Source organism: Amphimedon queenslandica, unplaced genomic scaffold, assembly GCF_000090795.2.
Source record: "Amphimedon queenslandica unplaced genomic scaffold, v1.1 AMPQUscaffold_13335, whole genome shotgun sequence".
NCBI lineage: Eukaryota > Metazoa > Porifera > Demospongiae > Haplosclerida > Niphatidae > Amphimedon > Amphimedon queenslandica.
In genome coordinates this window covers 9,908-30,898 of record NW_003546429.1, presented here as the reverse complement: position 1 = coordinate 30,898, position 20,991 = coordinate 9,908, and the positions used below count along the sequence as shown (strand labels likewise).

At 35.9% G+C, this 20,991-nt stretch overlaps 9 protein-coding genes across 10 annotated transcripts; 6 read left to right on the top strand and 3 right to left on the bottom strand.

The window, feature by feature from the left end:
• Nucleotides 1-6: 6 nt before the first annotated feature.
• On the top strand, nt 7-3,473 carry LOC100638986 (THP3 homolog C2A9.11c-like). Its single transcript, XM_019998186.1, has 12 exons — nt 7-809; nt 852-936; nt 983-1,024; nt 1,309-1,452; nt 1,501-1,650; nt 1,708-1,855; nt 1,899-1,988; nt 2,035-2,169; nt 2,218-2,286; nt 2,331-2,460; nt 2,509-2,716; nt 3,187-3,473. Exons 1-12 carry the CDS (start codon nt 428-430, stop codon nt 3,350-3,352), a joined length of 1,749 nt encoding a protein of 582 aa, XP_019853745.1. The 5' UTR covers nt 7-427; the 3' UTR covers nt 3,353-3,473.
• Nucleotides 3,474-3,502: 29 nt separating this feature from the next.
• LOC100638859 (EF-hand calcium-binding domain-containing protein 9-like) lies at nt 3,503-4,375 on the top strand. The gene is made up of 4 exons (XM_003387632.2): nt 3,503-3,703; nt 3,752-3,900; nt 3,953-4,078; nt 4,150-4,375. The coding sequence occupies exons 1-4, from the start codon at nt 3,571-3,573 to the stop codon at nt 4,321-4,323; spliced, it is 582 nt and encodes a 193-aa protein (XP_003387680.1). The 5' UTR covers nt 3,503-3,570; the 3' UTR covers nt 4,324-4,375.
• Nucleotides 4,329-6,693, bottom strand: LOC100638730 (solute carrier family 35 member F5-like). The gene is made up of 13 exons (XM_003387631.3): nt 6,490-6,693; nt 6,209-6,445; nt 6,052-6,129; nt 5,760-5,959; nt 5,591-5,711; nt 5,452-5,533; nt 5,314-5,404; nt 5,171-5,272; nt 5,053-5,126; nt 4,846-5,008; nt 4,700-4,790; nt 4,519-4,655; nt 4,329-4,475 (listed from the first exon to the last, which is right to left on the bottom strand). Exons 1-13 carry the CDS (start codon nt 6,667-6,669, stop codon nt 4,364-4,366), a joined length of 1,668 nt encoding a protein of 555 aa, XP_003387679.1. The 5' UTR covers nt 6,670-6,693; the 3' UTR covers nt 4,329-4,363.
• Nucleotides 6,694-6,780: 87 nt separating this feature from the next.
• LOC100638601 (ATP synthase mitochondrial F1 complex assembly factor 2-like) lies at nt 6,781-8,498 on the top strand. Its single transcript, XM_003387630.3, has 8 exons — nt 6,781-6,875; nt 6,924-6,968; nt 7,371-7,519; nt 7,559-7,647; nt 7,694-7,774; nt 7,817-7,929; nt 7,978-8,093; nt 8,191-8,498. The coding sequence occupies exons 1-8, from the start codon at nt 6,800-6,802 to the stop codon at nt 8,293-8,295; spliced, it is 774 nt and encodes a 257-aa protein (XP_003387678.1). The 5' UTR covers nt 6,781-6,799; the 3' UTR covers nt 8,296-8,498.
• A 79-nt stretch (nt 8,499-8,577) lies between these two features.
• Nucleotides 8,578-9,593, top strand: LOC105313248 (suppressor of cytokine signaling 2-like). Its single transcript, XM_011406523.2, has one exon. It carries the CDS (start codon nt 8,656-8,658, stop codon nt 9,337-9,339), a length of 684 nt encoding a protein of 227 aa, XP_011404825.1. The 5' UTR covers nt 8,578-8,655; the 3' UTR covers nt 9,340-9,593.
• A 622-nt stretch (nt 9,594-10,215) lies between these two features.
• Nucleotides 10,216-11,247, bottom strand: LOC100638220 (suppressor of cytokine signaling 2-like). The gene is made up of 2 exons (XM_003387627.3): nt 10,973-11,247; nt 10,216-10,918 (listed from the first exon to the last, which is right to left on the bottom strand). The coding sequence occupies exons 1-2, from the start codon at nt 11,135-11,137 to the stop codon at nt 10,415-10,417; spliced, it is 669 nt and encodes a 222-aa protein (XP_003387675.1). The 5' UTR covers nt 11,138-11,247; the 3' UTR covers nt 10,216-10,414.
• A 55-nt stretch (nt 11,248-11,302) lies between these two features.
• On the top strand, nt 11,303-12,842 carry LOC100637841 (dehydrogenase/reductase SDR family member 7B-like). The gene is made up of 7 exons (XM_003387624.2): nt 11,303-11,479; nt 11,524-11,633; nt 11,683-11,815; nt 11,865-11,960; nt 12,002-12,094; nt 12,377-12,529; nt 12,576-12,842. The coding sequence occupies exons 1-7, from the start codon at nt 11,326-11,328 to the stop codon at nt 12,761-12,763; spliced, it is 927 nt and encodes a 308-aa protein (XP_003387672.1). The 5' UTR covers nt 11,303-11,325; the 3' UTR covers nt 12,764-12,842.
• On the bottom strand, nt 12,780-13,464 carry LOC105313245 (transmembrane protein 11, mitochondrial-like). The gene has a single exon (XM_011406519.2). The coding sequence runs from the start codon at nt 13,393-13,395 to the stop codon at nt 12,832-12,834; it is 564 nt and encodes a 187-aa protein (XP_011404821.1). The 5' UTR covers nt 13,396-13,464; the 3' UTR covers nt 12,780-12,831.
• Nucleotide 13,465: 1 nt separating this feature from the next.
• Nucleotides 13,466-19,399, top strand: LOC100638474 (ubiquitin carboxyl-terminal hydrolase 7-like). Of its 2 annotated transcripts, none has more exons than XM_003387629.3 (43): nt 13,466-13,637; nt 13,685-13,794; nt 13,848-13,978; nt 14,259-14,360; nt 14,408-14,481; nt 14,530-14,594; nt 14,638-14,726; nt 14,773-14,881; nt 14,989-15,077; nt 15,122-15,163; nt 15,208-15,262; nt 15,305-15,385; nt 15,427-15,467; nt 15,515-15,564; nt 15,630-15,712; nt 15,757-15,866; nt 15,908-16,061; nt 16,108-16,185; nt 16,229-16,295; nt 16,352-16,421; nt 16,473-16,604; nt 16,666-16,729; nt 16,781-16,873; nt 16,923-16,983; nt 17,166-17,198; nt 17,244-17,336; nt 17,384-17,451; nt 17,496-17,549; nt 17,598-17,638; nt 17,683-17,736; nt 17,778-17,877; nt 17,926-17,993; nt 18,045-18,153; nt 18,203-18,280; nt 18,324-18,392; nt 18,435-18,469; nt 18,520-18,613; nt 18,662-18,730; nt 18,785-18,832; nt 18,876-18,947; nt 18,992-19,043; nt 19,090-19,140; nt 19,182-19,399. In XM_003387629.3, exons 1-43 carry the CDS (start codon nt 13,544-13,546, stop codon nt 19,289-19,291), a joined length of 3,342 nt encoding a protein of 1,113 aa, XP_003387677.1. In that variant the 5' UTR covers nt 13,466-13,543; the 3' UTR covers nt 19,292-19,399. The 2 variants fall into 2 exon arrangements, with proteins under 2 accessions (XP_003387677.1, XP_019853744.1); XM_019998185.1 differs by having other exon boundaries at nt 19,090-19,158; nt 19,199-19,277.
• Nucleotides 19,400-20,991: the final 1,592 nt, after the last annotated feature.

The window sequence follows — 20,991 nt, the reverse complement described above, 5'->3', positions numbered from 1 at the left end:
TCCTACCTCAACTTATCCTCAGGATATTAGCACCAGCTACTCTCATCAGCCATCAGCTCAATATGATCAGTATGGGCAATATAATACGTCCCAGTTCTATAACAGCTCATCTACCTCCCAGCAGGGACAATTTGAATCTTCTAACCAGCAGCAGTTGGAAGGGTCCGGTCAGTCTTATGGGTACAAGGTTAGAGAAGATAACACTTCAGTGAGCAGGAACTATTCTTATGAAGGAACTAGTACAGGAGGACCATCAGGACAAGAACAGACTGGTGAGCAGTACAGCAGAGCCAGTAACTATGAATACAGTAATAATAATAATGATGATGGAACTCGGTACAATTATTATCAACAACAAGTTGGAGGAGGAGAAAATCAATGGATCAATACACAAGAAGGAGTGGGTGGAGCCTATCACTATGGTTACATGCCGACTCAACCTTACTATTATTATCAACCTTACTATTACCAGACCACTCCAACCAATTATTCGGCCACACCCACCAATTATTCGACCACACCCACTAATTACTCAGCCCCACCCACTAATTACCAGTCTAACCCAATTTCTTACGAAGCCACACCCACTTCCGCTGCCGTTTCTCAATCTACTACATCATGGAATCCTGTTGCTTGGCAACCAGCATCTCAAGCCACACCCACTAGAGGTGGTGAATGGCCACAGTGGTCTGGACACAGGTTCTCAATGAGAGGAAGGGGGCGTGGCTCCAGGGGGAGGGGCTCCAGTGGTAGGGGAGGTGTGTCTAGTGATAAACCATCAAGATGGGACACACCCACTAATAATAAAGGTGATAATTAATGATCCGTTATTAATTAATTATAATCAGTAGGTGATAATTATTCGAGTGTTCCACCACCTAATTCACTGACCACACCAAGCCCAGCCACACCCACTGAATCAATTAAAAAGACAGAGTAAGCACTTAGTCATTAATAATTGTAACTGATTTATTATTAATAGTGATGCCAATACACCTGCTAAGGACTGGCCTCCTGGACTCCAGTAAGTATTGCTAATGGAATGGAGAATCGTCTCGCAGTCATTTTGTAATTTTAAAAGTTTGTAAAAAATTCAAACTTTATTTAATTGAGCCCAAACTTTCTACACAGCTTAAGAACATTGTTGTGTATCATTTTTTTATTTTTGGCGAAATTTGGCCAAAATCTTTGACCCGATTTTGGAGCAAATTATTTATAAAAAATATGAATTTGATTGGAATCAGCAAACTTTTTATACAACAAAAGTACATGTACGTGCATAAGAATTTGTCTCTTTTCCATTTTCAGAGAGTACATGGTTCGTTCTTTTGAGTCTTGTTCTTCGGAGGAAGAGAAGTCTCAAGTTGAAAAGTATCTTCAAATTGAAATTAATCAAATGTTTCGTGACAAACGTGTCTGGACAGTTGATTGGAGCTCTGAACCACTCCCACTGTATGATACTGTGTATTTAATGAACATGAAGTACTTTTTGTGTTTTAGAGACAAATTGAAACGTCAGGCACAGAAAAGAAAATCACGCTGGGACACGCCCTCTCCCTTGAGTGTGGCCACACCCTCACCTCCTAATGTGACCACACCCTCCACAACCAGCAAAAGAGGAAAGAAAGGAAAGAGAGGGAGAGGAGGAAGGTAAGTAATTAGTATTAATTAATTACTGAATGTTAATTGAATATTAATTGATCTTAGGTTCTCGGCTGATCGTTCTATTCCCCCAGACCTTTCAGAAGAGGACAAAGTTAAAGTGGGCCAGAGGGCGGCCAGGTTTGCTAAAGGATCCGAAGGCAATAAAAAATTTAAAGCAAAACTCTCGATAGAAGAGCTCTTAAAGACAGTGGTGGGTGTGGTCAATGTTAATTAATTAATTGTTATATAAATAGAGTGTATCAGGTGAGGAATGTGACTGGGAGTCCTTTTGTATTGAAGGGACTAGCACTAACCTTGAGAAGCAGTACCTGAGGCTGACCTCAGTGAGTGTCTGTATCCATTATTGATATTCGTTATTGTGATCCTTAGGCTCCCGATCCTCGAACAATAAGACCTCAGGCCATACTGTCTCAGTCTCTGTCTCTTGTACTTGAGAAGAATGAACAAGGAAGGGACTACAGATACATATGCGAACAGTTCAAGTCTATAAGACAAGATCTTACTGTTAGTTAATGGATATGACCTCTGATTTATTTATTGGTTCATTTATAGATACAAGGCATTAGGAATCAGTTCACTGTTCAGGTGTATGAATCACATGGAAGAATAGCATTAAAAAATGTCAGTTATACCACCTTAATGAATAATGATAATAATAATGACAGGGTGATTGGAGTGAGTTTAATCAGTGTCAAAGTCAGTTAAATTCCTTATATGGAGAAGGTTTGTTTGGTTCGAAAGCAGAGTTCTTAGCTTATAAGATACTCTATCATATGATGACTAGCGAAACTGCTGGTAAATCTACATTACAGCTAAAACTACATGTACCTCACTCTCTTTTAGAGTTTGTTGGTCTGTTTTGTGACATTACAAGAGATCTTGCTGCTGAACCAGCTGTTAAACATGCCCTGAATATGCTGAGGGCCTGGTCTACTGGGAATTACTATAGGTTCTTCCGGCTGTACCGCACTCTACCTAATCAAGGAAGATACCTCGTTGATCTGTTTATAGAAAGAGAGAGGAAGTCTGCCTTAAGAATAATGTCTAAAGCGTAAGTTAGCAATGCAGCCAATGCTGTGTGAGAGGTGCGGACTGTAGGGTGGGCCTCGACCATATGTGACTACTGGATGGAGGACTGTTAACTATTGAGTGCAATGATTAGTATTCATTACTGGATTGATGGATTATTAAACCACATATAGAGAAGAGACAGTTTCCTATTATCCAAATGATGAGTACATACATACAGTATATATACTCTTGAACTTTGTTTATCTGCTAGTAATGATGTCATCAATAATGGATTCTCTCAATCAATGACAGTACATGGATTGACTCAAGTTACTAAGTTGTATCTATCATTATGAAGTCTCACTCATTTGAAGTCTCTTCCTCCTGGTCAAACGACTTCATCTCTCACACCAGCCTCCATGGAGCTCTTTTGCTTTTCTAATTAAAATAGTTTTATTTATAATAATTCTATTCATTTTATATTTGTTTTTTTTTGTTTCTTTCTAACAGATATCGCCCTACACTTTCCATAGACTACATATCGTCAATTCTTTCATTTTCAAGTCTAGAAGAATGTAGAAAGTTCCTGAGAGAGTCTTGTGGTGCAGTGTTGGATCCTGGATCACTCTCCATTGACTGTAGACTAACCTTTAATAAATTAGCTGCAAAAAGCTAGTATTAATAATAATTATTTATTTATTTATTATCTCCAGAAATGGCAAATGAACTCTCCTTTTATTATGTATAATAATATTTTTGGTTTTTTCAAATTGGTAATTTCATTTTGTTCACACTAACCTAGCTGAGCAAGTGAGCATAGCTAACACAAAGAGTAGATAATAATTATTATACTAACACCCACACAATCACTGAGCAGCAGCTGTGAATCCTGTGATGAAGGTATTGTCTTCATTTTTGAATTCTCTCCATCTTGATCCCAGCTACTGCTTGCTCAGTGTATATGGAGTCACTCTTGTTCTTCACTACTATAGATCAATGGATATAAGAACAGACATGACCATGGATGGTAGGCTATTCTTTATTTATTTATTGGATCTATTATTATTATTCTTAGATGTGCAGTTTGAAGTATTTCTGAAGAGTGTTACTGACCTCAGTAGTGAGAAGGTATACAGAGTCTTTGATATGTTGGATGTTGATTGTTCTGGAGTCATTGATTTTGACGGATTCTATCTCTTAGTTTGTATTCTAGTTTCAATCAAAGTACACTGATAGTGTGTAGTCTGCAGCTGTAGCCATTTTGATATTTCAATAGGATGGTATGGAAAAGCAGTTCATATCATGTCATTCAAGAACATTGTTTGATCTGCTGGACAGAGACGCCGATGGAAATATATCAGTAAAAGAATTTGAAAGATTTGGATTCCTATTTAACCTAACGGTGAGACTTATTGTACTCTCTCCCTCTGTTGTAACTTGTAAGTATCATCATATTATTGACATTTCATGTAGAAAGGGGCTATCAAAGAAATATTTAAAGAATTTGATGTATCTGGAGATGAGATATTGGATTACAATGAATTTCAAATGTTTATAATGGCCTGTGTGGACAAACAGAAAGAGATTGAAGCTCAAAGGAGTCATATCAAGGAATGGCTTCAAATGACACTTTGCACATTGCTATAGACTCATTGCAGTATGGTAACAGACATATAAACTAATTACATCATTGATTTATTGATCTTTCATTTTGTGACAGAGTTTCAGTTTCAGTTCCACTAAGTAAAGACTGAGACTCATAACTTGATACCTCGTTCCAAGTATGAGACAAATGAAAACTAAAGCTAAATATTGCAACAACAAAATTATTACAAAACTAACCTTTTAAATGAAATTATGATAAATCTAATTAAATTCCAAACTGGATCCCACCCACTCCAGTGATTAACAACTGCTACACAAATGAACGAAGCAACCACTAGCAACGAACCAATAATGAATCCAGGTGATAATGACGCCTGTAATTAATAAATAATAATAATAATGTTTAATTACTGGCTACCTCTCCAGTGATGATACTGTACGTGATACTTAGAGGTGTCACTAAGGACAAACTCAATGTGCCAACTAAGGACGAGGTTAAAAGACATCCCCTATATTAGTTATAAAAGTAATGATAATAATAATAATAATAATAATAATGATTACCATAGCCACAGCAGTTCAGATAGTACAGTACCAATAAATCCATTAATCAACAATAGTGTCCATATCATGTTGTTTGGTGGTAACTCAAACTCCTCCCACTTAATAAAATCCCAAAATGCCACTAGAGGCGTTATCACAATTAACACAATGACACCAACAAAACCTAACAACAAAATAATAACAATAATAACATAAAAAGTGTTATACCAAAGAACATTGGTATTTCAAGGCTTTCCTCATTAGGTACAACTTTACTTAAGAGAACCAAGTACACTGCATATCTGTAATGCAGATAATTATATAATTATTAGTGGGTGTGGCTCACAATACAGCTCCGCCCACTGCAAATAGAGACCCATAAGCCGAAGAATTCTTTTTATCCTCATCAAGTGAATGGGCCAATCCGACCAATATAGCTCCACCAACACTAATTAAAATAATAAGAATTGTTATAAGTATGAACAAGACCTTGTCAATATTATTATCAGTTTTGTTAAAGTGAATTTATCCTTTGGACCAACTTTTGGAGGAATAGCAGCTAATATAAGTACCAACACTCCTAATTATAAATTGTCATATTAATAAAAAATAAATAAATTAATTTACCTGATATACTTGACAGTGTATTGACAACAGCAACACTTTGATGATCTAATGCTATCCCATAAAAATAATTAGCAAAAAACCACTAATAATAATAATAATAATAACAATAATTATTTATAAAATACAACTCGTTAATTACCAATAATCCAAAAGGTATTGATAGTGTTATAACTTGTGTCACATTTAAAATTAATTTATCATTTTTAACTTTATATTCTGAAATACTAGGAACATGCTTTACTTCTACAGTTTGGCTGAACCTAATGAAACAATAACATTATAATATTAATAACAAGAAACACTATTACCTGACCAGTTTCTTCCTTCTAATAAAAGATTGAGATGAAGTGACATTAAGTGCAGGGGCCATTCCTTCTTGTTGAATGCTTCTTGATGGAGAATGAGATAAGGACAATGGAATGGAGGGCTCTGCTCTACCATCTTCAACACAGTTGTCTCCTGTATGACCATTGTCTGAAGATCTCAGTGGCTTGTATATAGAAGGACCCTGCAATCATAAATAACAGCAACAACAACAACAACAACAACAACAACAACAACAACAATAATAATAATAATAATAATAATAATAATACTTACAAGTAATGATTGTGCATCAGTTACATTAGCAGAAGTAATGGAGGATTCACTGCTAATGACTGCACCACTGTCATCAAACTATTATAAATAAGGACAGAGACACACTCAATGATTATTATTTAAAACAGTAGATATACTGATCCCAAGTCTATACTACCTTGTCTTTCTGTTCGTCATCAAATACATCATCATCATCATCATCAGCTACTGGTCCTTCACTAGCAATACTGTCTTCAACTTCTTGTCTTCTGTCACAAAATCTACAACAAGAACAACAGCAAAGCCTTTGCCATGGACGCCAGAAAAGAAACGGTAGTAGATAAGTAATGAAAAGAATAGTCTTGAAATACACTGTAAAGAATGGCTTGTCATAAGATTGCTGATGAAATAGATACTAAACAAAAATAAATAAATAAATAAATAAATAAATAAACTGACCCTAGTTAGTCCAGCAGATCCAACCCAAATTAAATCAACAATTATCAGTAGAAACACTCCAAATATTTCTTTTTTATTTATTCTTCTCCTTTTAGAGGTCACTCTCTTCTTTCCCCTCCTGCCCTCCATTGATGAAGAGGAATGGCTCAGGACAGCTCCACTGAAGTCACTGGGCTCCATTACCACCAGACAAAGCACAGACCAATAGAATAGACTCAGGGCCACCAGTTTAAGAATATATGGACTGTGTCTCCTGCAGCACTTGGAGCCACACCTCTATTTTGCATACTAAACCACACCCTCCTGCAAAATGTCATTCTATAAAAGATTATTTGTTCCTCGAGGAGTAGCCTGTAGGTTCTATGGCCTGGTCACTCGTAATTGGGGTGAGAAATTATAATAAATATTAATGATGTTTTGTTATTTATGTTCAGAAAGAAAAAGGTTTTATAAACAAGCCACAGTGTATCAAACTGAAGGTATGTCATATATATACACGTATACTGCACAACATATGTTTTTATCTTGTGTAAAAAGTTTTAGCCGATTCCAATTAAGATTGGATTTTTAAATGAATTTTTGAAGTTGCTTTGAAATGGAATAAAGGTACCTGTACCTCGACCTGTACTAAGTACAGGGATTTTAGCCAAATTTCGCTAAAAATGAAAAATAGAGAATTCTTCATTTTATGATTTTTTGATGCACATACATGTACTTATGTTGCATAGAAAGTTTGATTAAAATTGAATTTTAAAATTAATTTGTAAAGTTGCTCCAAAAATGATCTGGTACTAAATATAGTACATGGTTTTGGCCAAATTTTGAAGTTACTCAACCCACATTATTATTACAAAGGTTAACTTTTATCTTTATTTTTACAGGTGGTTGGTTTGGAGTTAAATTAGATCATCGTAATTTAAGAACTCCACTACGTAGAGTATTCAGTGTTCCTAGTGAAAGCTTAGCTATTGCTGTTTGTCATGAGTGGAAGTCACAGACTAAATTTATACAGCCATCTTTAATGCATTTGGTAAGTGGCTCTTAAGAGAATTAATCATTTTCTTTCCAGACAGCTCTTTCAAATACTGTCATTGACAGATCTGATAATTTAAACAAAACTGATGAATTGTTAGCATATCTCTCCACTGACACCATTTGGTAAAGTCCTGTTGTCAATAGTAGCTATTAGTTATGTATTGAATAGCTATAGAGTAGTGGAACCATTAGATCTTGTTGAACTACAAGAGAAGGAATGGGATCCAGTTATAAAATGGTTCAATGAAAGGTACTGATTACACTTTACTACATTCTAATCATTCCTTTAAAGGTATAATTGTAACATTGAACCTACCTCCAATCTAAATGTACTATCAGTGACTAAAGAACTCAAACTGTCCATTTCTGAATTTATTCATAGTTTAGGTCTATGGGGTACCAGAGGTAAGTATTTCAATATAAGATTGTTATTTTATCATTTTTGTTTCAAAGGATTTTCATTTGCTCTTGAGTCTACTAAGAGCTTAATATTAACTTGTGCTCTGTTTGATGGTCAGTTTGATTCTCAAACAATATCAGATCTATCTAGACTTGAAGTGAGACACCAGGTCAGTGCTAGTAATAATTGTTACTTGTTGTATGGTCAATGTATCGTCTGTGCTAGAGGCTACTGTGTATTGTTATGATGTCCTCATTATTCATTAGATCAGTAAATGGGGCTCCGTTGAATGGCAGCATGAAATTGAAGCTCAAGATTTGCTAAGTCGTTTGTCTGCTTCTGTATTATTCCATGACTTGACTAAAGATTGATAATACATATATTAAGTATCATCGTGTAGTAAATAATTATAAAGAACACTTAAAGTCAAACCTGTCCATTCCAGGCACCTTGGGACCCAATAGTACTGTCCTGATTATGAACCTGTCCTTATTTCATGGGCTCATTAACACGTTTCATTATCAAAAGTGGATAATGTATTTGAGTTTGACTGATTACTTTTTGAGATAATTCATTTTTAGCGAGATTGATGCGTGGGTGTTATAGTAAACTTGTTGATGCATGCATCTCATCCTCAGCTGTTTACTGCTGATTAGGTAGTGTCTCGCTGCTGAGCTCAGCAACTACTACAAAAGGACTCTCTCTCCTTCCCCGGGCCTGTTACACTACCAATGGCTTGCTGTTGTATAGAAGAAGGCTCGCTGTCCTCAGGGCTACAAGAGACACTCTCCTCCTTACCAAAGATAGGCTGGTACTACGGGAACATTACCGTACCCGAGGCCGAGAGGATTCTAAAAGATGAACCAAATGGATCCTTTATAGTGAGGGATACCCCACCATCAAATCAGAAAGGTGCCTCCAGTGACCTATTCACAATAACTTTCAAACTGAGAGGAAGATGTGGCAGTATCAGAGTAGACTATTCAAAAGGTTACTTCACTCTCTCTCTCTCTGACCCTGGGCTACCTCTCTTCAGGACCATGATGGATTTAGTTGGATATTGTACCAATCGTTCTGCAGTACAGAAGAAACCGGTGTGTGTACTAACAGGACACGAGGAGGAGACACAAACTCACATATATCTCTATCTTACCAAACCAGTCAACAGGCACACTAAAGTTCACAGCTTACAGCATTCTTGTAGACAGGCTCTCCACAGTTACCTTACGCTAGACAAGATGAGTTCCCTCCCTTTACCAAAGTACCTCCTGGAGGGGTACATGATACAGAACCCACTCTATGACCCAGAACTATACCCTCTTGACACTGACGATGATTCTAAATCAGAAATATCAACCAACAGCAGCAGCAGTAGTACAGTTAATACAGACAACGAGTTGGACACAGAGAGATGAAGGGACACCATTGGTTCCCCAGGCACTGCATTAACAAACATTCACACCTTCTTTCTCACTTCTGATCCATATTGGATTCATGCACCAGCTTTATGTCTGTTTGTCATATCACTTTTAATTGGATTCTTTGAACTGATTAATTATTATAAGAACATGAACAACATCTGTAGCAAAATCACTCACATTTTGTATTAGATACACTTTACTATCTTTATAGTTTTTATGATGTTTTAAAAAACTATGTGAAACTTGAACTAGTTTTAATGAGGATAGTATTGTCACATAAAGATTATAAGAATGTGCCATAAGCACACACACAGAGTCATGGTCACACTACACTGAGGGATACAGATAAGATTATGATAACATTCTGTAGAAGCCAGATACATTAATAAGTGTACATGGCCCATACTATCCCATTTCATAAAGAATTATTTTTATCTCGTCCATTAGTTTCTAATGCCCTGATGGATTCATTATCAACTATTAATGCCATCATACAGCGTTGTATGTGCAATAGCTTTTGGCTGCCATAGCTTACAACAAAAGGATCAGTCAAAACATATTAAATACCATGTCATGTGTATCTGCTGAAGGCTGTGCTACAGGTGCTCTGGTGTATCTTTGTTAGGGATGAGGGGCCTGCCCGGCTGAGCTCTTAGAGATTAGATTGACGATTAACTTTGAATATGATCATCTTCATGCATGAGACATCAGCTGACTAGCTATCACCAGCTGTAACATGTACAAATATTTAGAAGAGGAACACCAACATGATATGATTAGGATATAGGAGCTAACGCTGCATACATGCATCTTAATACATGGTGTGTGTGTTTTGGACATAACAGTTGTCACAGGGCTGGTATGATAAACTTTCAAGTCACAACACAGTAGGAGATACATGAAATATGTGAAGCAGTTGACTGAGCACATGTAATAATTAAGTTAATCTGATATCTTTTAATGTTAGTAGAATTGATATAGCTACAATACATGAGGAAAAGAGAGAGAATTCAATAAAAAGAGAATTGTGAATTGGTTTAAGTACAAGAAAGAAAGAAGGAGATAGAGATTATGATGAAGATGATTCGGAACAAAACTCTAACAAAAGTCTTTTCAAATGAGCAGGTAATGGTAACGTCTCTATGTGTCCTTGTGTTCTACAAGACCGAACTATCGATATACAGCAGAGGTGCTGCAGAGGAAGTACCTCCTTTAGAATCGGGTGCTTTAAAGTGACTCTAACTTCTCCGTAACCAGGAACATCAACATAAAAGAACCTGTGGCTGTCTGATAAATAATAATAAATGAGGTCGACCACCGAATGGAATGAGGGACAGTCAGAAGTAGACGAATCTAATTTGAAGAGGCCCCTACTGAAGTGGACCCTAACACTAATGACCATTCTGTGAGCTTTGAGAGAGAGAGTGAACAGGTGACAAGCGTCGCTGCTGTCTCTAAGGATGAACGACCCATCACTTGCCGTATGTAGAATGCTGTCAGCTTCTTCGCTACTCAATTCTCCCCAGTACCACCCACAGAGCTTTAAATGATGTAATATGTCATGTAAACTTACCTAATAATAACAATATAATAATGACGAGAGCAATATTAATGATACGATACTCACTCTGTGGGCAAATGGGGACCTTCCGGAGACTTTAGAGGTCCTTTTTCTCTTGACTACATCAGCAGTTATATAATTCTTTATTTCCTCCTCCTCCTCCTCTCTCTCTGGTTGGTTTAACATTTGATTCAAGTATTGGGCTGGTATTAGAGTCTGTCCAGCAATCATTTACAACAACAGACTCTCCCTCCTTCTGTCCTATATCCTTAAAAGTGTCTCCACATTATAACACAAGAGGTCTCTGATAGCCCTTCCAAATGGCACAGTTGTATTTCAATTTTTCTACCACTCCCTCCTGTTATTTAGAATACTGTATCTGTATTAGATTATATACGGTATTTGTGTGGGTGTTGGTAATGAAGTTGTTTCTGATTCTTAAAGTTACTTTCCTCCTCCTGTCCTTAGCTGGACTTTACAAGGTGTACAAGAGATGGAAATTGAGACAATCTCTCTCTTCTCTGAGTGGGAAAGTTGTACTAATCACAGGTGCCAGCAGTGGACTGGGAGAAGGTAACTATTATTAGTGAATAATGATTATATATTGTTCATTGTAGCACTTGCTTTCTTACTCCATTCTGTTGGTGCTAAACTGATTCTTGCTGGACGTAATGTACACAAACTGAAACAAATTCAATTCACTTTAGACACGGACACGCACACTCAAGTATGTGAACATTAATATCAATGGAGGACTGATGACGATTGGACTTTAGGTTAAAGGTTTAATCAAGAAATACTCCCCAGCCATTTTGGAAATAGATTTAACTGAGAGTCACGCATTGTCAGGTCATGGACAGAATGCAATTAAAATATTTGGAAGGATAGATATACTAGTTAACAATGCAGGTACCTAGTGTCTATATTGTATTAAAAATGAATGATAGAGTTTTTGCAGGAGTTAGTTCCAGGGGTAGTGTCATTGATACTGACATCAGAGTAGACAGAACTATCATGGAAACTAATTATTTTGGATCAATACAGTTAACTAAAAGTATTTATAAAATGGATTTTATTGATTTTTGTGTCTCCTAGTGTTGCTGCCATACATGTTGGAAGAAGGAGGCGGTCACATAGTAGTCATTAGCAGTTTACAAGGAAAACTTGGACTACCTTATAGATCTTCATGTAAGTATCCAAGGTGCTCCAAAATTGGGCCAATAACCATGTATTTGTCAAAAATGAAAAATAGAAATTTCTCAAACTTTATAATTGTTTTTAATACTTATATACATGTCCTTATGCTGTGTAGAAAGTTTGAGCTGATTCCGACTTCAATTTTTCAAGTTTTTTTTCCAAAGAATGGGTCCAAAATCATCCCAGTTTTATTGATGTCCTTGTGCTGATTTTTGAAGTTGCTCCACTATTTGGTCAGAAGCTGTTTTATGTTATTTGTCATCATTCTTTTAGACTCTGCATCAAAGCATGCATTACACGGATATTATGATTCCTTGAGAGCTGAGCTATCTCCAAGAGGTATAAGTGTCACAATACTTTGTTTTGGGTACATTAATACAAGACTGTCTGTAAATGCACTCACTGCTGATGGCACATCTCATGGTGGTGAGGACTCTAATGCTAGTATTGCCATTGTTATACTTTATTTCAGTTTTAGATGCAACAACTAGTAATGGATTGTCAGCAGAGAGAGCTGCTCAGTGTGTGCTGGAAGCAATCGCTCTAAAGGAAAGAGAGAGGATTGTTGCTTCTCCAATACATCATGTAGCTGTTTATTTAAAGCTACTCTCTCCTTCCCTCCTCGATTGGGCTCTCAGAAAGAGATCAAAATCTAACTAGCCCCTAATTATCATTATTATTATTAATGAAATAAATGTGTCCTAATTGCATGGTGTAAAGAATATTAATTAGTATATTATTTTAAAGTCCTTGTAAAGTCTCCAGGCAATATAAGCTCCTACAGTTGCTGCAAGGAGGCTGTGTAATACTTTCCTGTATATGTCATTTCTCTTTACTAGTACAACTGGAGTAGTAGTCGTTAGCTCTCCACTTGGTACATTCATTAATTCCTGACCGTACCAATCCACCTGGTACTTACAACACGGATCAAACTGCCACGAGAGGTTATAGACAAGAGCAGATCCTACTCCATACAAACCAACTGGTACAATGAAGTACATATTATAAGCTTTTGGCAAAAGTGGAATGAACAGAAATGATGAGAGGCAAGACAGTACTGATGACTTGTGTAGAAAGTTACCAGTTTTAATCCAACGAATGACCTCATCTCCTAAGTAACGTGGCTCAATAACAATCAGGTCATAGTGTCTCTCCAAAGCTACTTCTAGTTCTCTCTCAAATTTATCCTTCTTTTCTCGAGGTTTATCTGTAGGTAGCCCACCTCCTTTGTGTAGTATGTACCAGGACTTTCTCTCAGGGACAGTTTTACCAGACCTTGTATCAGTAGACATCTACTACTACAGCTCTTCCTAGTTTCCTCCTGTTAGCTTAAGTTGATAAAAGGAATAGTTAATTAAACCAGACCAGGGCCACTCCCTTAAAGTATCACTGCACTGCTGCCACTGCATGGTGCATGTAAGTCCATAGAATAGTTGGACAATGGCTGAAGGTAAGGATAGTCTCTCTGAGGAGACCCTACCAATGGAAACTGAAGACATTTTAACTGAAGAATATTCTGCCACATGCACAGTAGGTGAGTGGGAAGAACTTATGATGTCATACTCTAATGATTGTTGATAGAGAGTCCGGGGCAGATTATGTATCCAGGTGCTGATGTTCGTTTGTCTCCAGCTGCCGGGAGTAGATCATGTTCACCTCAAGTCTCACCTGCGGTCTCACCTACGACCAATGTAACTAATAATTAGAGTGGGTGTGGTTTTTATAATCATACGTATATATACAGCAGGCATTCACTGGAGAGAGTGAAGTTGATCCTTGTAAAAGTAATGGGCTTATTAAACTGACAGTACCCAAAGTATCTCAACTTGAGGAAACTTACCTCAGTGATCCTGTCTACATTAGAGAGTTGCCATGGTAACTGTAGTGTAATTGTGTTACTAGATTCAAACAATGTCAGACATTGTGTCTGAACATTGTTTTATTTGATCTGTCATTTTACGAAACAGTCAGACAGGGTTTTTCACAGGATTTTGGCATAGTCCTCGTGCAACCTCTTGTCCTGGTACTAGAGTATATTGTAGTGCTTGTCAACTTTGCGTGCTTTGTGGGAAACCCTGTGGTAGGACATGTTAAATACACAGAATTTGATTACTTTTATTTCCAGCTCTGTGTTACTAGTAATTGTTCAATATAGGAGACTCATGGTAATGCCAAAGAATGCTAGACAAGATGGCGGACAGGAGAGTAAGTCACTTGGAGTGTTTGTACAGTGTGACCCTGAAACCAACGACACACCGTTAGTGTAACCATGGTTATTAATTATTTGATTAATTAATTACGCAGTGGGTGGAGCGTGTATGCCTATGCCAGGATTAGTTTAATCAATCAAACTGATTCTGATGAGAAGCACACCAGAGGTACTATAATGTTCATTAACATTATTATTGACAATAATATTTGTGTAGAAATATCTCATTGGTTTTCAGCAAAGGAAAATGATTGGGGCTATGCCAGCTTCTTACCTTGGAAGGTACTACACGTACATGTACATGTACATGACTACGTGTGTATAGGATATACTTTATGATGAGAAAGGGTTTGTTAAAGATGACAGAATTATATTAGAAGCAAGGGTATCTGCTGATGCTCCTCATGGTATCAAGTAATTAACAATTATTATTTATTAAAATTAATTACCTACCATGCAGCTGGGATTCTAAGAAGCACACTGGATTTGTTGGTTTAAAAAACCAAGGGGCAACATGCTACATGAATTCGTTACTCCAGACATTATTTTGCACTTTTAAATTGAGAAAAGTAATTTCTTGACCTCCTGTACTGCCCCCTCGTTGGTTTGGCCCTTTTGAATAGATTGCATGCCCCCTGGAGATTATTTGATATTCATTTGCCCCCTCCCCCCTCAGGCAGTTTATCAGATGCCAACTGAAAATGACGACAGTTCAAGAAGTGTTGCTTTTGCTCTTCAAAGACTGTTCTATGACTTACAGTACAGGCAAGTATCTATTTAATTATTTATTTATTTATTTATTTTATTAGTGATAAAGTGGTTGGTACAAAGAAGCTTACAAAATCATTTGGGTATATTAATTGATTTATTAATCAAATATTTATTTATTTATTAGGTGGGACTCAATCGATACTTTTATGCAGCATGATATACAAGAACTGAGTCGAGTGGTATGTATCAATTGATTAACTAATTAACCACACCTCCTTCAGTTGTTGGATAATATGGTGAATAAAATGAAAGGTACTTCAGTTCAGGATTGCATACCGTCACTGCTTGAAGGGAAAATGGAGGTTGGAATTATCTAATATTAATTTTATTATTATTATTTTAGACATTGATTTCATGTACAGACATTGAATATGAATCAAGAAGGTATCATTAATTAATTAATTAATTAATTAATTGATGTTTATTCTTAGGGAAGAGTCATTCTTTGACTTACAATTAAATGTAAAAGGAAAGAAGAATGGTATGATTACACCTACCCACCCGCTTCACTTGTACACTCTATAACACGTCCATTCCTTCCACTAGTTTATGAGTCAATCAAAGACTATACTTCTCCTGAGGTTTTAGACGGTGATAATAAATACTGTGCAGGTTCCCACGGAATGCAGGTAGGCGTGGTCTAATGGTTGTGGCCTTATTAAACACATATCAGAAAGCAGTTCGTAAGGTTTTGTTTGTAAAGTTCCCACCAGTTCTTCACCTTCAACTTATGAGGTTTCAATATGACATGTACAGCGAAGGACATTCTAAAATTAACGACAGGTGCTCATTAATTAGAATATTCTAATATTCCTTTATTGTAGGTATGAGTTTCCCGAACACTTGGACCTCAATGAGTACCTGAAGGCTCCCGAAGGATCTCCTGCCCATTACACACTGCATGCAGTACTGGTTCACAGTGGGGATAACTTTGGCGGACATTACGTTGCATACATTAATCCTCACGGTGATGGAAAGGTAATGTGTTGTTATTTATGAATATCTTATTGTTGGTTCTTGCTAGTGGTTAAAATTTGATGATGAAGTTGTTTCAAGGTGCTCAGCCAAAGAAGCTATAGACAGCAATTTCGGTGGACATGATGTAATGGCATAATGAGATATAGGCTAATGTCTCTCTTCTTTAGGATAACTTTGTTATTAGGAACTGTACCAATGCTTATATGCTCTGTTATATTAGAGACAACGAGATTGGTAAGTATTTCGAGTGTATGACATATACTTTGTGTATTGTCGTGTATTATCTACAGGTAAAGTATTGGAGGAAGTGACTGATAATGACATACCATTGTCTTTGGTTAAAAGAATAAAAGATGAAAAGTATAAATATTAAATAATTAACGATAAACAAAGTAATAATGGCATCATCAGATTGGTGGAGACTTTGAAGAGGAAGGAGAGAAGCGAGGCTCACTATTACATGTCTGTTGAGATTTTGACTGATGATGATTTTCAACATCATCACAAATCTGAACTTTATGACAATGAAGAAATTAAAGGGAGGTTAGACCTCAGGGGGCCCCCTTGCACATATGCTATTGTTATTATTGTATCTTTTGTTAAGATTTTTTAAGATTTTACGAGCTTTACCATTTGAAGTTCTCCACACTCATGTAGCAATAACGATGGTATAATTATGAATTAATTTATTAATTAATAATGGTCTGTGTATGTGTTAGGGGTATCATAAATCTCAGTTGCGGCTGTGGCCTTTTGAAACTCGTAATAACAGAACATGTCGTCCCAGTTCAAACGAGTCCCCCCAAACTACAGTCAGTGATTAGTCCCCTTTGTTGCGTTAGTGTGTTCTTTAAACTGTAGATATTTGAAGTTGCTGAATCTAAAAATGTCATTGCAATGTATGCAGAACTTGTAACACCTGGTTAGTGTCCTAATGCACGCCCTAGTACTTTTGTTGAGTGCTGATTCTGGTCAGTACATGAACTGTACAATACCACGTACCCTGTGTCAGTGTGGTCACATCACTGAATAATGCACTCCATAGCATGTGCAGTACATGCGTCCAGTGTGCTCTAGTAACAATTGTTTCCTTTTCTGCTATAGATTGCAAAGAATTGGCTCCATTTGATTTTCAATGTAAGCCACAACAGGTTGTCAATATTATTTTAGTGTTATTTGTAGCTCAAGTTTTACTTTTTATAAAATATTATGATCCTTTTACAAAGACTCTTACTTTTGTTGGTCATGTTACTGAAGAAATATCATTAAAATTTGGTAATTAAAGAATATTTTTTGACATGATTTCTATTTAAATTGTTTAGAGACTTTATTTCCACTCTTTTGTTCAATGGCTAATCTTCCTGAATCAACACCACTTAGAATTTATGAAGTATTTAAATGATTCATGATGCTCATTACTGCTTGTATTATAAGGAAGTGAGTCAGAACAGGATTGAAGATTTAAACCCAATGGCTCCAATCAGCCAGGTATGTGTCTGTATACTTTTGTGAATGTAATGAATGATTCCTTTGAAGATTGAAGAGGTTAAAGATGGGGATATTATTTGCTTTCAAAGGTCAGTTTGTTTGTCTTTTTGTTTATTTGTTTTGTGTATCTCAGAGCTGATATTTCATTAAATTCACTCGAGCTCCCTCTGGCTCCAATGTATTACAAGTAAGTGAGAATTTCACCGATTTATTGTTCATTAATTACAGGGAGCTGTTCAACAGGATCGACGTTAGTTTTTATGATAAGAATATAGCCAGTGATCCTGGTTTCACACTGACGCTAAATCAAAAAATGAGTTATTTACAAGTAGGATAGATATACCTTTATGTATATTCTAATTATTGCTCACACTAGATGTCTTCAGCTGTGGCTGCACATTTGCAAATTGATCCATTTTACATTCAATACTTCAGGCCTAACATGTACACTTGTAATAATAATGATACATGCTAGTCATTGTTTCTGTTTCTTAGTCACAGACAGCTGTCAGATCAGGCGATTAGATGTAAGAATGAAGGAACCCTCAGGGACTTTGTCACCAAAGGAAGGACTGACAATAACTACTACCTCTTTTACCAGCGGGTAAAGTCTCATCATTGTTATCATTATCATTGTTATTATTAATTATTAGTTGTCAATACCAATTGATCAATTTGAGACTAAGAAATCTTTTAAGTGTATATTTGTAAATCACAAATTAAAGGAAGAAGTAAAATAAATTGTAAATAATTAAATAAATGATCCTCTTGTAGAGAGAAATTACAGTTTATGTTGACAAAAATGGAATTGTTGATGATTTACTCGAAGTGGCTCTGTTAGAGGTGACATGATGTTTATGTGTAGCTGTTTAATCCTCTTTGTAGATCCCTTTACCTGATGAGAGCACTCACAAGTTGAGGTATTGCTGCATTTATTATTGTCGTTGTTGTTAATGTCAGTCCTTGTTAGACTGGTTGAAGTAATGGGTAATAGGATTGTTGATTTGCATTCAAGAGATAAACCAGTAGCTGAGCTACTGTCTCAGAAACTGTACAGGATAGAGGTCAGTGGTGACATAGTGTACATCCCTTACGTGATATTACCATTAAAGGAAGTAAGACCTGAGGAGTTATCATTGTCCATTGGTGAAGCATTAGTGCCAGTTGCTCACTTTCATAAAGTAATGATTATAACATTAACACAGTTCTATGATTAATGGACACTCTTTGATTAGGTGCCACACAACACATTTGGAGTTCCTTTCTTATTAACTATTAGAAATGTAATGTTTATTGTTATTGTTAGTATTAATTACTGTTGTTTAGGGCGAATTGTTGTCATCAGTTAAAGGAAAAATACAAAAGTTACTTGACATTAATGACAAAGACCTTGACAAGGTATTTTGTACATGTATATGTGCGTTGGTAGATATCTCCTTTAGTGGAAGTATTACATTGTTACCAGCACAGCAACACACTCTCTCCTCCCTGAAGGTACAGTCATACATCATCATCATCATCATCATCATCATTATTACAGAGACTGATCCACCACTGTATCTTGAGCAGTTTAACCTCTCACCGGTTGATGGTTAGATTATATTCATTAGTAAGTAATGATGCTCTTTTTAGGTGTCTACTTTTCAAAGGCAGGTACACCTTGGCTTGGAGTAGAGCATTTCAATAAAAGTCCAAAGAGATCCAGATACAATATTGAAAGAGCTATCAAGATTCATAATTAACTAGCTTTCCCTACTCCTTTCTATTGTTATATAATGTGGCGGATTCAGTTATGTTTCTAACTTTAGATTTGTATTATTAATGGTCTGTGTAGTACAGTTGGTACCCAACTACCCATTGCTGGCTGTCTTGAGTAAGTAACTTTCTATGCATGCTCAGATCCACTGTACTTGATTTGATAGCACAGGATTAATACCTGTAAGCACTTGATGTTATGAAATCTCAGATCCTACTCAATCTTGTTTTTATAATTTTTTAGTCCATGGTTTCTCCAAAAAATCACTCCAAATTTTTATTACATTTTCTGATACATATTGATGTCCTTATGCTGTGTAGAAAGATTTAGCTGATTCCTATCAAGTTTGGATTTTCTATGATTTTTTAATTTGCTCAAAAATCGGACAAAAGTCCCTGTACTATAGTACAGGGATTTTTCAAAAATTTCACAAAAATTGACAAGCAGAAAATTCCTCAATTTTATTACATTTCCTGATGTATATACATGTACTTATGTAGTGTAGAGAGATTGAGCTGATTCTGATCAAGTTTGGATTTTCTATGATTTTTTAATTTGCTCAAAAATTGGACGAAAGTCCCTGTACTATAGTACAAGGATTATTGTAAAATTTCACAAAAATTTGACAAGTAGAAAATTCCTCAATTTTATTACATTTCCAGATGCATATACATGTACTTATGCAGTGTTGAGAGATTGAGCAGATTTCGATCAAGTTTAGATTTTCTATGATTTTTTGAAGTTGCTCAAAAATTGGACAAGAGTCCCTGTACTATAGTACAAGGATTATTGTAAAATTTCACAAAAATTTGACAAGTAGAAAATTCCTCAATTTTATTACATTTCCAGATGCATATACATGTACTTATGCAGTGTTGAGAGATTGAGCAGATTTCGATCAAGTTTAGATTTTCTATGATTTTTTGAAGTTGCTCAAAAATTGGACAAGAGTCCCTGTACTATAGTACAGGGATTTTTCAAAAATTTCACAACAAGTGACAAATAGAAAATTCCTCAATTTTATTACATTTCCTGATGCATATACATGTACTTATGCAGTGTAGAGAGATTGAGCAGATTCCGATCAAGTTTGGATTTTCTATGATTTTTTAAAGTTGCTCCAAATTCAGACAAAAGTCCCTGTACTATAGTACAGGGATTTTTCCAAAATTTCACAAAAATTGACAAGTAGAAAATTCCTCAATTTTATTACATTTCCTGATGCATATACATGTACTTATGCAGTGTAGAGAGATTGAGCAGATTCCGATCAAGTTTGGATTTTCTATGATTTTTTAAAGTTGCTCCAAATTCAGACAAAAGTCCCTGTACTATAGTACAGGGATTTTTGTAAAATTTGACAAAAATTGACAAGTAGAAAATTCCTCAATTTTATTACATTTCCTGATGCATATACATGTACTTATGCAGTGTAGAGAGATTGAGCAGATTCCGATCAAGTTTGGATTTTCTATGATTTTTTAAAGTTGCTCCAAATTCAGACAAAAGTCCCTGTACTATAGTACAGGGATTTTTCCAAAATTTCACAAAAATTGACAAGTAAAAAGTTTCTCGATTTTATTACATTTTCTGATGCATATACATGTACTTATGCTGTGTAGAGAGATTGAACAGATTCTGATCAAGTTTGGATTTTCTATGATTTTTTCAAGTTGCTTCAAAATC

Bases quoted from the DNA above. Each gene is read 5' to 3' on its own strand.
- LOC100638986 (XM_019998186.1), top strand. From the start codon at position 428: ATGCCGACTCAACCTTACTATTATTATCAACCTTACTATTACCAGACC. The intron at 1,025-1,308 runs GTAAGTATTGCT...TTCCATTTTCAG, and splicing joins GACTGGCCTCCTGGACTCCA to AGAGTACATGGTTCGTTCTT. The intron at 1,651-1,707 runs GTAAGTAATTAG...AATTGATCTTAG, and splicing joins AAGAGAGGGAGAGGAGGAAG to GTTCTCGGCTGATCGTTCTA.
- LOC100638859 (XM_003387632.2), top strand. From the start codon at position 3,571: ATGAAGGTATTGTCTTCATTTTTGAATTCTCTCCATCTTGATCCCAGC. The intron at 3,901-3,952 runs GTACACTGATAG...ATATTTCAATAG, and splicing joins GTATTCTAGTTTCAATCAAA to GATGGTATGGAAAAGCAGTT. The intron at 4,079-4,149 runs GTGAGACTTATT...CATTTCATGTAG, and splicing joins GATTCCTATTTAACCTAACG to AAAGGGGCTATCAAAGAAAT.
- LOC100638730 (XM_003387631.3), bottom strand. From the start codon at position 6,669: ATGGAGCCCAGTGACTTCAGTGGAGCTGTCCTGAGCCATTCCTCTTCA. The intron at 5,127-5,170 runs GTGAGCCACACC...TCTGCATTACAG, and splicing joins GCAGTGGGCGGAGCTGTATT to ATATGCAGTGTACTTGGTTC. The intron at 5,009-5,052 runs GTATAACACTTT...TTTTGTTGTTAG, and splicing joins TGAAATACCAATGTTCTTTG to GTTTTGTTGGTGTCATTGTG.
- LOC100638601 (XM_003387630.3), top strand. From the start codon at position 6,800: ATGTCATTCTATAAAAGATTATTTGTTCCTCGAGGAGTAGCCTGTAGG. The intron at 6,969-7,370 runs GTATGTCATATA...TTATTTTTACAG, and splicing joins CACAGTGTATCAAACTGAAG to GTGGTTGGTTTGGAGTTAAA. The intron at 7,520-7,558 runs GTAAGTGGCTCT...TTTTCTTTCCAG, and splicing joins AGCCATCTTTAATGCATTTG to ACAGCTCTTTCAAATACTGT.
- LOC105313248 (XM_011406523.2), top strand. From the start codon at position 8,656: ATGGCTTGCTGTTGTATAGAAGAAGGCTCGCTGTCCTCAGGGCTACAA.
- LOC100638220 (XM_003387627.3), bottom strand. From the start codon at position 11,137: ATGATTGCTGGACAGACTCTAATACCAGCCCAATACTTGAATCAAATG. The intron at 10,919-10,972 runs GTGAGTATCGTA...TGTTATTATTAG, and splicing joins GGTCCCCATTTGCCCACAGA to GTAAGTTTACATGACATATT.
- LOC100637841 (XM_003387624.2), top strand. From the start codon at position 11,326: ATGAAGTTGTTTCTGATTCTTAAAGTTACTTTCCTCCTCCTGTCCTTA. The intron at 11,634-11,682 runs GTATGTGAACAT...ATTGGACTTTAG, and splicing joins ACACGGACACGCACACTCAA to GTTAAAGGTTTAATCAAGAA. The intron at 11,961-12,001 runs GTATTTATAAAA...TGTGTCTCCTAG, and splicing joins ATCAATACAGTTAACTAAAA to TGTTGCTGCCATACATGTTG.
- LOC105313245 (XM_011406519.2), bottom strand. From the start codon at position 13,395: ATGTCTACTGATACAAGGTCTGGTAAAACTGTCCCTGAGAGAAAGTCC.
- LOC100638474 (XM_003387629.3), top strand. From the start codon at position 13,544: ATGGCTGAAGGTAAGGATAGTCTCTCTGAGGAGACCCTACCAATGGAA. The intron at 16,296-16,351 runs GTAAGTATTTCG...TATTATCTACAG, and splicing joins TATTAGAGACAACGAGATTG to GTAAAGTATTGGAGGAAGTG. The intron at 18,393-18,434 runs GTGACATGATGT...TCCTCTTTGTAG, and splicing joins TCGAAGTGGCTCTGTTAGAG to ATCCCTTTACCTGATGAGAG.